Source organism: Panicum virgatum, chromosome 9N (genome assembly GCF_016808335.1).
Source record: "Panicum virgatum strain AP13 chromosome 9N, P.virgatum_v5, whole genome shotgun sequence".
Lineage (NCBI taxonomy): Eukaryota > Viridiplantae > Streptophyta > Magnoliopsida > Poales > Poaceae > Panicum > Panicum virgatum.
The window spans coordinates 14,210,974-14,226,243 of NC_053153.1; the positions used below are offsets into that span (position 1 = coordinate 14,210,974).

The window sequence follows — 15,270 nt, forward strand, 5'->3', positions numbered from 1 at the left end:
TACTCACCACAATCTTGGGAGATAGCCGGCGACGCCTAGCCGTCTAGGAGCCAAGGTTTTGGAATTCGGACCGAATGGGCCGAATTTCGCCCATTTTGGTTAGGCCCGCGACAAAAATAAACTGGCCAAAAAAATTCGGCCCAATTTAAATTTGTAGCCCAACCCAAGGTCCATCACAGCCCAAAAGTACTTCTTCTCACTATAAAACTCGGGACTCCAACCTGAAACCCTAGAAATTTCATTTTACTCCACCCCCTCTCCCTGCTCGCGGCCGCCGCCAACAGGCCGCGGAGGCGCGGTCGAGCCGGGAGCGGAAGAGGGTTTCCCCGTCAACCTCCTCGCAGATCTGCTCATCTCCTTCCTGGTTCGTCATTCCCGTCCATCTCTCCATTCAAATCTGCATCTCTCCATTCAAATCTGCAGCTCGTAGGTGGTGGGTGGTCCTCTGTTTTTAATCGTGTTGGTTGAACTTGTGCTGATCTATCGTGTTCCTAATCAGTTCGTTGTTCTTGGCTAGGCTCTGCTCATGGAGGCATCACGAAGTCAGTTGGTCAGTGGCCGTGTACGCAGCGGGTTGGTCGGCAGCAGCTGCAGCGCCGGCGGTCAAGGCGTCGAACACGTCGGAGTTGGTCACGATGCGCCGGCAAGAGCTGCGGCACCTCGGCCGGAAGCAGCACGTGAGGGTAACAAAGTCTTCTGTCAAGGTTACTTTTTTTTCTATTGCAAAAGATAGGCTGAAACTGTTATGTGAATGTGACAATAATTTAAACCTGTTTGCTTTTATTTCTATTGCAAAAGTTAGGCTGAAACTGTTATGTGAAAGTAATTCTTGCACCTGCTAGGCTGCTATGATAATATGTTGTTGATTTCTCATATATATGCCACTATAATGTTACTAAGATCACAATATTTGCAAAGAGGTTTATTAGTTGCTCCGATATTGGCATGTGCAAAATCTACTAAAAAAGGTCTTTGTTTTTTTCATGCATGTTGTGCAGGTACAGTCCAGTGATTATGGAGCCATTTTTTGTTGTTTGCATGGTGGTGGTTAGACGCCATGAAACATGAACAGTGCCAGTGGCAATTGACATATTCTAACTGACATAGTTTCTTTTGGGTGATTGAATTTTGTTGGTGCATGTATGGCTGGCTGGATTGTAATTATTTTGGACTTTGTGGTCTCTGTGGTGGAGTGAAAAACTATACTCCTGGGGACTTGGAGTGTCTCCTAAATGCTTGATGTAATTATTTTGAACCTTGGACTATTTGTGGTGCAATAGGGATATGGACTATGTACCATAAAAACTTCTGATGTTGTTAGGCACTTAGGCTCAATTGGACTCTAAAATGTGCTAACTGGACTATCGTGCGGACTGTGGAGCATGTAGTATCATCTTTCTTATTCTCTGTTGATGCTTATATTATCTATTTTGAAGCAATCGCTCGAAACATATCTGTTGCTTTGTTTGTAAAAAATTCGGTCAAATTCAGACGAATTTCAAATGGTTTGACCGGTCAATTCAACTGAAATTCGCCCGAATTTCCCGAAATTTCCAAAATTCGTCCATTTCGGTGGGCTCCGAAATTTTTTGGCTTTTGAATCCCAAAACCTTGCTAGGAGCCAATGCTCCAAGAGTAACAAATGCTTCAATCGAGTTGGCCGATGCAACCGCAAGTGCTCAAAGCTAGGGTTGAATCTCTCTTGCTCAAATGGCTCTCTAGAAATGGATTCGCTCAATCCAACTCAAGAATTCAACTTGAATCAAGCAACTCTCACAAAGAGAGGTTAGGGAGGACTCTCTAAGTGCTCACAAGGCTCTCAAATGTATTCTGAATGTAATGGCATCAGCACCCACGAATGGGTGAAGTCATGGGGTATAAATACCCCTCTCTCAAAAACTAGTCGTTGCCCCTGTCAGTGTTAGACCGATCAGACCGGTCGGATTTGAAATTTAGCCGTTGGAGACACTGCCCTGCCTAGACCGGTCAGACAGGTCCCTCTCTGAAATTTGCAGTTAACTCTCTCTCTTAGGCTATTCTCTCTAGGTACTATTTTGAGCACTTTTGGTATTGTCTAAACCCTTTGATGTTGCATCCCTCTTGATAGTACGGCATACCTATACTCAAGTGCATAAATTAAATATACAATTATCACAATTACTTAAGCTTCTTCATATTATGATCATGCCGACCTTTCTTCGATCAATACTTTCTTCGATCAATACCGTGACGGCAACAACATCTTCAATATTTTGAGCATACCCGCTTCGAGCTAGTGACTTTGAATCTTCAATTTGCATAGGAATGAAATCCATCTTGATTCACAAGTTACTTTCTTCACTTGAATAATAACGCTCTTCAACATAGAGCTCTCCATGACCCTTGTCGGTTTCTTTGCTCCCCTAAAGCCGTCGCTTGCGTAGCCTCTTGAAACACGCCTCTTGGTCCTCTACCTTTATCCTAGCCGTTCATCTTGAACTCATGTTGATTTATGTCATGCATGAAATCTTCTTTATCAATTTGAATTCCCAATTCAATCACATATGCAAGCTTTCCAATTTGAGACTCCACATATATGCAAATGTCCATATCTCATTCATTTTACTTTGCTTGCTTCTTTTGTTAACAACATTCATCACAAGTGACAAGTTCTTCCATATTTGGGACTATGCATAAGCATATCACATCCCATTCACAAAACCTTTACTTGTCAATTTTAATCCCATTATAAATCAAACAAGCTTTCACAAATGTTAGAGCCTTTATATTAATCATGAATACCTTGCTCTAACTCTCTTGTTTTGCTTGTCACATATATATAATACAAATGGGATAATCACACTTGCTTGCAATATATAAGCCATTTCATTTAATACTGATTCACAATTAAATTCCTGCTCATAATCTCATGCAAACAAGTTAGCTCTTTAATCGTGTTGTCAGTCAATATTCCAAAACCCACTAGGGACCTAGATGCTTTCACACATGACCTCCGACTCTCGCACCCTTTCACATATTTTTTCCCAGCGGTACCCTTTTCCTTCAGCTATTGTTGTCGGTAATGGTTCTTTGCTCCCCGTCACCTCCACTGGCATAGCACACTTGTCAGGTCCTCTGCATCTTAATAATGTTCTCGTTTCCCCGAAACTTATTAAGAATCTTATATCTGTGCGCCAGTTTACTTCTGATAACAATTGCTCAGTGGAATTTGACCCTTCTGGTTGTTCTGTGAAGGATCTCGGGACTCGGAACGTGATCGTCAGGTGCAATAGCTCCGGGCCTTTGTACCCTCTGCACCTTCCTGCTGCTGCCACCGCCCTAGCTACCGGCTCCACCTCCACCTTATGGCACCGCCGCCTTGGTCATCCTGGTCATGAGGCTCTGACCAAATTAGCTTCCATGCTGCCGTCATGTAATAAAGATATTAGCTCATCTCTTTGTCATGCGTGTCAACTCGGTCGCCACACCCATCTCCCTTCTCGGGTGTCGTCGTCCCGAGCGTCAAACAAGTTTGATCTTATTCATTGTGACCTATGGACATCTCCTATTGTTAGTATTTCTGGTTACAAATATTATTTGGTTATTTTTTATGACTGCTCTCACTACTTATGGACGTTTCCCCTACGTCTCAAGTCCGACATGTATGACACTCTCACTAATTTCTTCTCCTATGTGACTACATAGTTCGGTGCCATTGTCAAAGCTATGCAGTGCGAGAACAGGCGCGAGTTTGATAACTCCAACGCCCGGATGTTCTTCCTCACCCGCGGCACACACCTACGCATGTCATGCCCCTACACTTCGCCTCAGAACGGTTGAGCTGAGCGGATCATTCGTTCCACCAACAACATCCTCCGCTCGCTCCTGTTCCAGGTAAGTCTGCCGCCCTCCTACTGGGTCAAGGCCCTGCACACCGCCACATATCTCCTACCCCTCCTACCAACCAAGACGCTGGGCATGACCACGCCCCCACATGGCCCTATACGGCTCGCCACCGTCCTATGATCATCTCCGCGTCTTCGGTTGCCTATGCTACCCAAACATGACTGCCACTGCCAGTCATAAGCTAGCACCCCGCTCTCTCCCGTGTGTCTTCCTTGGGTACTCAGCTCATCATAAAGGGTATCGCTGCCTTGACACCTCGTTCAACTGTGTCATCATATCTAGGCACGTTGTGTTCGACGAGTCCGTTTTCCCTTTCACTGAGCTGTCGTCCCCCCCCCCCTCCCCCACCTCTCAGGCATATGATTTTTTGGAGGATTCTACTGACTTTGTGCCGGCTCCAATAGGACCATCACAAACCCCTTTCTCTGCAGGACCTCCACCTCCGGCGCCCACCCCATTGGCGCCAGGATCTGTCGGGGCGCCGTCCTATGCACTGCCACGTGCGGCCCCCGGAGCACCCACCTCCGCACTGCCACGTGCGGCCCCCGGAGCCCCCGCCCCCGCACTGCCACATGCGGCCCCCGGAGCGCCCTCTCCTGCACTGCCATGTGCGGCACCGACGGTCCCGCCAGGCTTCGCCCCGTTGAGCCTAGCCACCCCAGCCCGTGCTTCACCTGCACCGGGCTCGGACTCTGCCTCTCGCCTGGCAGCGCGTCCTCTCCTGCCGGTGCAGCCCTACGACTGCGTTTACACGTGGCATACCCAGGCTGCGCCACCACCTCCCCCGATCACCAGCACACCTCCCCAGCCGAAGGGAGCCGTGCTAGTGGTCCCCGTCGTCAACGAGCACCGCATGGTTACCCGTGCGAAGCTCGGCTTCAGGCAGCATGCTCTCTTCACCACGGCGCCGCTGTCCCCGGTCCCAAAGACCTTCCATAGCGCCCTCGCCGACCCCAATTGGCGGGCGGCAATGGAAGAAGAGCATGCTGCCCTCCTGAGGAATCACACCTGGGATCTGGTTCCTCGCCCGCCGCGTGCTAATGAGATCACCGGGAAGTGGATCTTCAAGCACAAGCTCAAGGCTGATGGTTCACTGGAACGGTACAAGGCTCGCTGGGTCCTGCGCCGGTTCACTCAGCGACCAGGTGTGGACTTTGATGAGACATTTAGCCTTGTGGTGAAGCCAGCGACCGTTCGCACCGTTCTATCCCTGGCGCTCTCTCGACAGTGGCCCATTCACCAGCTCGATGTGAAGAATGCCTTCCTCCATGGCACACTCTCAGAGACGGTCTACTATGCTCAACCAGCTGATTTTGAGGACCCCTCGCACCCTGATTTTGTCTATCGGCTCAACAGATCTCTTTATGGGTTATAGCAGGCTCCTCGAGCGTGGTACAGTCACTTCACAACATACCTGCTCAGTCTAGGTTTCGTCGAGGCCAAGTCAGACACCTCCCTATTTGTCTACCGCCGCAGCACCGACACCATCTACTTGTTGTTGTAAGTTGATGACATCGTTCTCACAACTTCCTCGTCAGCTATTCTTCGACGCACCATTCAGGCTTTGCAGCAGGAGTTCAGCATGACAGATCTGGGTGAGCTTCACCACTTCTTGGGGATGCACGTCCAGCGCTGTGGTTCAGGCCTTCTTCTTTCTCAGTTGCAGTATATGGTTGACATCCTGGATCGTGCTGGTATAGCTGAGTGCAAGCCGTGCTCTACTCCCGTGGACACCAACCCCAAGCTAGCGGCTGATGGTCCACCGGTTCAGGACGCCTCTGAGTTCCGTAGTCTTGCAGGTGCCTTGCAGTACCTCACCTTCACCAGGCCAGATATCGCTTACGCTGTACAGTAGGTTTGCATGCATATGCATGATCCGCGCGAGCCATACCTTGCTGCCTTGGAGCGTATCCTGCGCTACATCATTGGGACACTTCACCTGGGGCTTCTCCTTCGACCGTCTTCATAGAGTGAGCCGACTGTGTACCCCGATGCCGATTGGGCAGGCTGTCCGGATACCCGCAAATCCACATCGGGTTATGCGGGTTTTCTCGGGGACAACCTGGTTTCCTGGTCGTCGAAGCGGCAGAATACAGTCTCCAGGTCCAGTGCCGAAGCTGAGTACCGCGCAGTGGCTAATAGTGAATACAGTCTCATTGAGCTTTATGCACCTCCTCAGCGCGCTTCGTTGGTCTACTGCGACAACATCAGCGCCGTCTACATGTCCTCCAACCCAAATCAGCATCAGCGCACCAAGCACATGGAGATCAATCTTCACTTCGTGCGGGAGCGTGTTTCTGTTGGTGATATCCGCGTCATGCATGTTCCGACATCGTCTCAGTACACTGACATCTTCTCTTCACCAAGGGACTTCCGTCATCGGTGTTCTCGGAGTTCAGGTCCAGTCTGAACGTCCGTGCTGCCGACGGTCATACTGCGGGGGCATGTTAGAGAGTTGTATAGGCTGGCCCATGGGCCTTTGGTTGTGCCGGCCAAATTGGCCTTTAGGGTTGGGGCGCCCGCACTGTCTAGGTGCGCCCCCTGGGATTTCATCCGTTGATTAGGATAGCCAAGGATCTCCTGATAGGATATTTTCATATACCTAGGCATCCTTGCCTATATATACATGTAGTCGTGCTTTACACCCTAATTAATCTAATCCTATTCCAGCCATACCTTCCTTCAAAAAATAATGGGACATCAATGTGACGCCATGCAATGGGCTCGTACGCCGTCGAGGAAAAAGGCTCATGAAACAATTGAATGCAGCATGCAGGCAGGGTGGTCTATCCTTTTGAGACGGCGAGGAAAGCAAAGCTTCTATCCAAATGACCACTGCGACAAGTTGAACAAGTAGATTTTCAAAATCAAATAGCACCGGTTTAATCGATGGCCCTGCACCGGCCTAACCGATAGTCATCGGATAAACCGACGCACAAGCATCAGTGCATTGGACAGAGCGCATGAAGACCAAGTCAAGCAATCACAGTGGCACTGGTTGAACTGATGGTCAAGAAATGGGCATCGGTGCATTCACTATAGCATTGTCCACAGAGCATGTCAAGCGGTCAGGAACTAGGTCTTTAGTATCGATTAAACCGATGGTGCGGAGCAAGACATCAGTGCAATGATGTCAGCGCCGCAGGACAATCAAGGCAGATCTCTTCAGCACTGGTTGAACCGATGGGTTATCAGTACATTGCATCGATTAAACCGATGATGCTGAGTCAGCAGCAGGCAGCGCTTCAGAAGCGCAATGGCTAGTTTCAGGTAGAGAGAGACCGGTTAAACCGACGCCCCATTATTGGTAGAACCGACGGTGTTCGCAAAAATACCACCAACGGCTACAAACAGCTACTTCGAATTTGTGGGATATATATATACATTGAAGAACATCTCCAAGCCATCCAAAGAGCAAATTGATCACATCATTAGATTTAGCACATGCTTTGTGAGTGAGAGTGCTAGGCTAGCTCAAGATTGAGTGTGAGAGCAAGGTGTTCTGCCTTGTGAGCTGGTTCTTGAGTGAACCAAATTGTATCTCGGTGCGCCGGCCATCCTTGGAGTCTTGGTGGCTCGCCGGCACATCAACGACCCTCCGGCTTGGTGTGGAGCGGCGTCGATATCCTTGTGCGGGGGACGTGAAGACCCCATCCTTCGTGGAGAAGCTTCTTAGTGGAACCCGGGGCCAAGGTGACCGCGGCGACTTGCAAGCCTTGGTGGTGACGCAAGAAGAGACGCAGGAGAAACTTGGTGGCCGAGAAGCGATACTCTTCGTGAGTGCTTCAACAACGTGGAGTAAGAGCGGCTTAGTGCCTAACTGAACCACGAGATAAACCTCGTGTCAAGAGTTTGTATTCTCTCATTCCTATTTAAGCTTTCGTATTTCATCTTGCAATTTGTTTGCCTTACTTTCTTAGAGTAGTATTTTGATAGGATTGGCTATAAGTTGTATAACTCTTGTGGGATGAGGGTTTTCACACTAGAAGAACACTAGTTGCACATCTAAATAATATATCTTAGTTTAATTTATGCACAAATTAGTTGGAGCTCGAGGATAAAATTTTTAGTTTGACTAATTCACCCCTCTCTCTCGTAAGCTATGAGCACCAGATTCCTTTCAGGCACTGGTGCGGCGGCAAGCTTGGCTCAGCCGGGCACGAACATGTGCTCGCGATTACCCAGGAGACTGAGGTTGCAGCGCGGCAGGCCAGTTCGACGTGGCCAGCGCTGGAATAGAGGCGCACGGCGTTCACCGGGGCAAAGCTAGGTTCGGGGGCGTGGGGGCCAATTTAGGCGGCCAAAGGCTCGGCCTTTGGGCTGCACGTGCGAATCCCTGGGAAGCCAGGGCTGTGGCGTGGCGAGCAGCGCGACGCAGCAGGGCAGGCGGCGATCCTAGGGCCCTCTAATGGCGGATCATCAACAGCGAGGGTCATTCAGTAGCAAGGATAGGGGAGGCAGCAGCGGCGGTGGTACAGGCTGGCGGCATAATGGCTTTTATGTGTTAATCAATTAGATCCGCGCGCGTCCTGCTGGGCTTGCTGGCACCCACGCCGCGGCAGCAGGCGGGGCCCGCGCATGAGGCGCGCAGGCGGTGGCTAACGGCGCGCGCTCGGCGCACGCGAACGCGGCCGGCGGCCGCGGGCCCACGAGGCGGCGGCCTGCGAGCCGCACTAGGCGGCGCCCGGCCCGCACGCAGCGCATGAGGGCCGCGGGACTGCGCACGCAAGGGCGGCGACGCTGGATCTTGAGGCCATGAGGCGGCTGGCGGTTGCTGTCGCGTGAAGCAAGGAAGGGAGAGTGAGGGGATCCAGGGCACCCTCCGACAGCCAGCTCCTTTATATATGATGCTACATCATTTTTCAGCCCTTCGATCGGAACGGACGGTCGAGATCTCTCCGCCATTAGGGTTTCGCGGGATGGGCCAAATGGGCCGACTGCACAGTTTGGGCCGCGCGCATGGGGATGTTTTTGGCCCTGTTTCATGAGTTTTAGCCCAGTTTAATGTTTAAAGCCTTTTCTTTTATTGTTTCTTATGATTTAAGCTTAATTTTAATTGCTGTTATGTATAAAGGCTTTAATTATTTCTGTTGCACTTATTATTACCAGCATTATGTTTATTTAATTTTTTCCATGAGTTATGTAAATGCTTTTAATTATGTTTTAATTGCATTTATTCACTGAAAATTATGCTCATCCACCATAAGCAATTAAGATGCACTCTATTTAAATGGAACCATCGGGAAGTTTATTTAGAGCACTTGTAATTAATTCTGACCATCGTTGATTTAATTACGAGTTTTAATGATAAATTTCGTTTGTTTTCCCCATCAGTGATGCAAATTGAAATTTATGTATGATTTTAATCAGACCATCGTAGGGTTAATATCATACTTCTTATGCGCATCTTAATTGTGAGTTTAATTAAGTTATTATTCTCATGATTTTCAGTGAACACTGTGACGGGCTACCTGAAATCCATTGAGCCCCTGAATGGCACCAACTATCCAAGCTGGTATAAAGATGTTCAGGTGGCCATTGCTGTGTGCGAGTATGATCTCGCATTACGTCAAGATAAGCCAGCAGAGCCCGCTGATCCCAATGGTGATCGAACTGTCATTGAGAAGTGGGAGAGATCAGACAGGATGGCTAACATGATCATTAAGAACACGATCACTCCGGCCATCTGTGGTGCTATTCCTGATAAGGACAAGGATGGTAATGATCTGAGCGCCAAGGCATACCTTGCCAAGGTGGAGGAGAACTTTAAGAGTTATTCCAAGACTTATGCTAGCACCCTGATCATGAAGATGCTGACTTCACAGTATGATGGGCAAAGTGAAATCAGGGAGCACATTATGAGCATGTGTGACATGGCAAATAAGCTGAAGACACTGGATATGGCTATCTCTGATGGTTTTCTGGTGCACTTCATCATGACTTCTCTGCCAGCACAGTACAGTCCCTTCAAAATAAGCTACAACACTCAGAAGGCGACCTGGAGCATGGCTGAGCTCATTAGCTACTGTGTTGAGGAAGAAGAAAGGCAGAAAGCTGAAAGGATGAAGGATGCTGTCAACATGGTCAGCGAGCGCTTTGGGCGTGTTAGCATGAGCAACACTCCTAAGCATCAGGCTGAGTCTGGCAGCAGCAGGCAGCATAAGAGAAAGTTTAAGGGCCATAAGAGCAAGACTGTGTCACATAAGAAGACCTCTAATGAGAGGCTGTGCAAGTTCTGCAAGTCACCTAAACATGAGCAGAAGGATTGCCATGGATTTAAGGAGTGGCTTAAGAACAAAGGTACAATTACTGATTATGTATCTTTTATTGATGAATCATTCTTAGTGAATTTTTCTCCCAATACTTGGTGGATTGACTCAGGTGCCACTGTGCACATTTCCAATTCACTGCAGGTATTCAGTTCGATCCGAACTATAAGAGAGGGGGAGCGAAGTCTAAGAGTGGCTGATGGCAATGAAGTGAAGGTTGAAGGCATTGGGAGCTTCAATTTGGAGTTACCAGGCGGCTTCAACCTTAGTTTGCATGATGTTCTTTATGTTCCCAGTTTGAAGAGAAACCTTATTTCAGTTTCGCGTTTAGATAAGTCGGGACATATTTGTGAGTTTGGCAACTCTGTGTGCAACATTAAATTTCATAATTTAAGTGTGGGCCTTGGTCATTTGCAAGGCGATCTTTATTTGCTCTCTCTTGATAAAGTTTATTCTGCAATGAATGTGGATGATGTATCGCATAAGCGTAAGCGTGATGATGAGACTTCTTCGAAATTGTGGCATTGTCGTTTGGGCCACATTTCGAGGGGGAGAATTGAGCGTCTCATAAGAGAAGAGATACTCCATTCATTAGATCTCTCAGAATTAGATCAACAATGCGTTGATTGTATTAAGGGGAAATTCGCTAAGACAATTAAGAAAGGAGCTACTCGGAGTACGGGCCTATTAGAAATAATTCATACTGGTATTTGTGGCCCGTTTCCAGTAAAGTCTGTTGATGGTTTTGACTCGTTCATTACCTTCACAGATGACTTCTCTCGTTATGGTTATATTTACCCCATTCGTGATCGATCCGAGTCATTAGATAAATTCAAAATATTCAAGGCTGAAGTGGAAAATCAGCATAATGTCACTATTAAATTAGTGAGATCGGATCGAGGTGGTGAATATTATGGGATACATGCTCCATTCGGCCAAGTACCTGGACCATTCGCTAAGTATCTTGAAGAGAATGGCATAAAGGCCCAGTACAGTATGCCGGGCGAACCACAGCAAAACGGAGTAGCTGAGCGTCGTAATCGTACACTAATGGACATGGTACGTAGCATGCTTAGTTATTCTACTTTGTCTGTGGAGCTGTGGATGGAAGCATTAAAAACAACTGCGCACATACTTAATCATGTTCCTTCTAAATCCGTGCCAAAAACACCTTATGAGTTGTGGTTTGGGAAGAAACCATCGCTTAATTATTTGCGTGTGTGGGGCTGTCCAGCCGAAGCTAAGTTATTTAATCCACAGCAAAAGAAATTAGATGATAAGACGGTGAGCTGCTATTTCATCGGATACCCTGATAAGTCTAAGGGATACCGATTCTACTGTACTGATCGTTTCACTAAGTTCGTTGAGACCAGGCAGGCTGTATTCCTAGAGGATGCAGGAATCAGTGGGAGCTTTCCGAGGAGGGAAATAAATCTTGAAGAAATACGGGCTGAGCTTCCCATCCCGGTGATTCAAGAAACGGTAACACCTCAGTTAGTGCCGCTGTTCGTTCCTTCTGTTCAGAGTACACCATCTGTTCAGATTACGCCTCCTGTTCAGAGTACTAGCGCTGCTCCGCCTGTTGAAGTAGCTCCTGAGCCTACGAGCGAACAACAAGCTGAGCAAATGGCGCCTAATGCTGAAATTGAGAACCCTGTCGAGGTGCCTCAGATTGCACCTCAACCAGCACCTCAGCCTGTTAAACCATTAAGAAGATCACAGCGGGCTAGGAAACAGACAGTTTTCCCTGATTGTGAGACATACTTAAGTGAAGACATGTATGATATTGGGAAAGCTGATGATCCTAACTCGTTTAGAGAGGCAGTATCATGTGAGAACTCTGCCAAATGGGTTGAGGCCATGGAAGAAGAGCTTAAGTCCATGAGTTCCAATGATGTTTGGGATCTGGTAGATATTCCTAATGGAGTCAAACCAGTAGGCTGTAAATGGGTCTACAAGACTAAACGTGATTCTAAAGGGAATGTCGAACGGTTCAAGGCAGGGCTTGTAGCCAAAGGATTTACACAAAAGGAAGGGGTAGATTATAATGAAACTTTCTCCCCTGTGTCTAAGAAAGATTCATTCAGAATCGTTATGGCGCTAGTGGCTCATTATGAATTAGAGCTACATCAGATGGATGTCAAAACTGCGTTCCTTAATGGTGACTTGGATGAGACCATCTTCATGGCACAACCGGAAGGTTTTGTTGTGAAGGGCAAGGAACATTTGGGATGCAGACTTAAGAAATCCATTTACGGGCTTAAGCAAGCGTCAAGACAGTGGAACCTTAAATTCGATCAAGTGATTAAGAAATTCGGATTTAAGGAGAATGATGTGGATAATTGTATCTACACTAAGATAAAGGGTGGTAAATTTATAATTCTAGTGCTTTATGTGGATGATATCCTATTAGCGAGCAGCGATAAGTGTATGCTGCATGAGACAAAGGGATTTCTTTCATCCAATTTTGATATGAAAGATCTTGGTGAAGCCTCTTATGTTCTGGGCATTGAGATACACCGAGATAGGACCAAAGGAGTACTAGGATTGTCTCAAAAAGCATATATTGAGAAAATGCTTAAGAGATTTAATATGGATTAGAGTAAGGCCACACCTGTTCCATTAGCGAAGGGCGATAAGTTTAGTGAAGCCCAATGTCCTAAGAACCAATTGGAATCAGATGAGATGAAGGACATACCTTATGCTTCAGCTGTCGGAAGCCTGATGTATGCACAAGTCTGTACGCGTCTTGACTTGGCATTTGCTACCGGAATGTTTGGAAGATATCAGAAAAATCCCGAAAAGGTCCACTGGGTTGGTGTCAAAAAGGCATTACGTTACTGCCAAGGCACTAAAGACTTCATGCTCACATACAGAAGATCAGATAACCTTGAAGTTGTGGGTTATACTGATGCTGACTTTGCTGGATGTGTGGATAGTAGGAAATCTACATCAGGATATATCTACACGTTAGCTGGTGGAGCTATATCATGGAAAAGCTCTAAGCAAAGTTTAGTTGCAGCGTCGACGATGCAAGCTGAGTTTGTGGCATGCTATGAAGCAACTGGACAGGCTGTTTGGTTTAAGAATTTTATTCCGGGCCTCAAGGTAATTGACAGCATTACGGAACCTATAACGTTATACTGTGATAATCAGTCTGCAGTATTCTTTTCGAGTAACAACAAGTCAAGTGGTGCTTCCAAACACATTGACCTTAAGTATCGTGTTGTGAAAGAAAGATGCCAGGATCGAACCATTAAGATTGAGCACATAAGAACTAATTCTATGTTAGCGGATCCGCTCACTAAAGGCTTACCACCGAACGTGTTTAAGCAGCATGTTACTAATATGGGTTTGGTGGATAGTCTTTAGGTCCTGGTTTAGGGCCATTATGACTCCCAATTAACGAATAAGCGTTCTACCGAGGTGTTTCAGTGAGACTGTGGGTAATGGGGTTCCAGTAATGCATCAAGCTACTGACGACGCATTGGTCCGGTACTTTCTGTTACTACTAAGGGTGAACATTAGTATGATACGAACATTAGCCTTAACCGTTCGATCAAGTGGGAGAATGTTGGAAATATTTCAATTAAGATATATTGTGATCTTCACTATTAAGGAAGCGTTTAAACCATCTAAACGCGATTAAGGAAACCTAATGATAAAATCCTAATGGGCTGTGATCAGCAGGCCCATTAGGCCCGTTTCCAGAGGCTGGCCCCCAGCCCCACAGTGCCTATAAATATAAGGTTGTGGTTAGCACCTTAAACACCAATTCACGTCATTCTAAAACCCTAGCCACCGCTAGTCTGATCGCTGAAGGCACTGGAGGGGTTTGGAAGGCCAAGCACTCCCGTTTGGCGCCCGGAGGACGCCGATTCGCTGCTGCATCTTCTACACCGACAAGAACGCCTACTTCCTCTACGGATCAGGCATAAATGGCTGCTGCAACTGCTAACACTGGTATAATGTTTACCAATTTATTCCGCATTAGATTGATTTGTCATGAACTAGGTTATGTTAAGATCTTGGGTTATTAGCCTCTAATGTTTAAGCCTGGCTAATTCTAACAGAGGAACAATCTGATCACCTATGTTGTGCATCACTTCCAGTTGCTGCTCTGGAACTGTTTCATCCTCAACCCTGGATGGGATTAGGTGTTCGGGGACTTGCTTAAGAATTGAGGCATCTTTTATGGACATCTGGGACTCTATACCTGCATAAATATTGGACATTATTATTTTTCTCTAAGACAACTATGAATAAATTAGAAGATCATAGCTATGTTTGTTGGCCATACCTAATTCACAGTCAACATCATTGAACTCCATATAATCCTTCCTCGTGGTGTAGCATTCAAAGATCATCCACCCAAAGGCAAATATCACCAAATAGATAGCACAATTGTATCAGTAGTATAATGGTTGCTGGAATTGGCTTTACTGGACCCACCGGATATATCTCCATGATATGGTGGCCTCTCCACAGGGGAGGAAGCATTGACAGAACTATTGTTGTTACCTAAATCATAGCCAAACATGTTATTAAAACGAAATAATGAAATAAAGAGTAAAATTGGTGAAATGAGAGAGAGAGGGGGGGATGGAGGGAGGGAGAAGGAGATAGCACCTACTTTTGCACAGTTTGGAGAAACCATCCTTGGCCTGCCTCCCATTACAGTTGTAGTACAAATCAACAAGTTCATCATATCGAACCCAAACATCCTTACGGCATCCAAGTCAAACACATGGCAAATAAGCCGCACATGGCAAATAAGCATCCAAGTCAAGCACATGGCAAATACATGATGATTCATTCCTCATATCCATAACTGTAAAGATTGAAGCACAACAGTATGGGGTGGGGAGAAATGCAGGGCAGAAACCCTGAATCTGAGGTCCCAAGGAGTTGCAGTAAGTGATATCAATATTCTCTGATTTTGCCGCAGGCAGGAAACTCAAACAACAAAAGACAGAGCAATACTGCAAATTTCCTCTTCCTCTGAAAAGGGAAAAAAACAAATTCCTGGAGTGAATACCATAAAGCTCAACAGAGCATGAATAGTTTGCAAGAAATGAACTAATACCAATATTTTGAAATAAATCCAGAGACGTTT

General features: G+C 46.8%; 1 protein-coding gene and 1 long non-coding RNA gene across 3 annotated transcripts; both read left to right on the forward strand.

Moving 5' to 3' along the window:
* The first annotated feature begins 220 nt into the window (after window positions 1–220).
* On the forward strand, window positions 221–1,407 carry LOC120693341. 2 transcript variants are annotated; one of them, XR_005682968.1, is made up of 3 exons: window positions 221–364; window positions 518–704; window positions 999–1,407. It is a non-coding gene; the product is annotated as an uncharacterized LOC120693341 (long non-coding RNA). The 2 variants fall into 2 exon arrangements; XR_005682967.1 differs by having other exon boundaries at window positions 518–683.
* An 8,118-nt stretch (window positions 1,408–9,525) lies between these two features.
* LOC120693443 lies at window positions 9,526–10,582 on the forward strand. The gene is made up of 2 exons (XM_039976872.1): window positions 9,526–10,185; window positions 10,299–10,582. Exons 1-2 carry the CDS (start codon window positions 9,531–9,533, stop codon window positions 10,352–10,354), a joined length of 711 nt encoding a protein of 236 aa, XP_039832806.1. The 5' UTR covers window positions 9,526–9,530; the 3' UTR covers window positions 10,355–10,582.
* Window positions 10,583–15,270: the final 4,688 nt, after the last annotated feature.

What these genes read in the sequence shown, in the direction of transcription:
- LOC120693443 (XM_039976872.1), top strand. Translation starts at nt 9,531, where the DNA reads ATGGCTAACATGATCATTAAGAACACGATCACTCCGGCCATCTGTGGT. An exon ending in GGAGTGGCTTAAGAACAAAG is followed by an intron (nt 10,186 to 10,298) that starts GTACAATTACTG and finishes AATTCACTGCAG; the next exon opens with GTATTCAGTTCGATCCGAAC.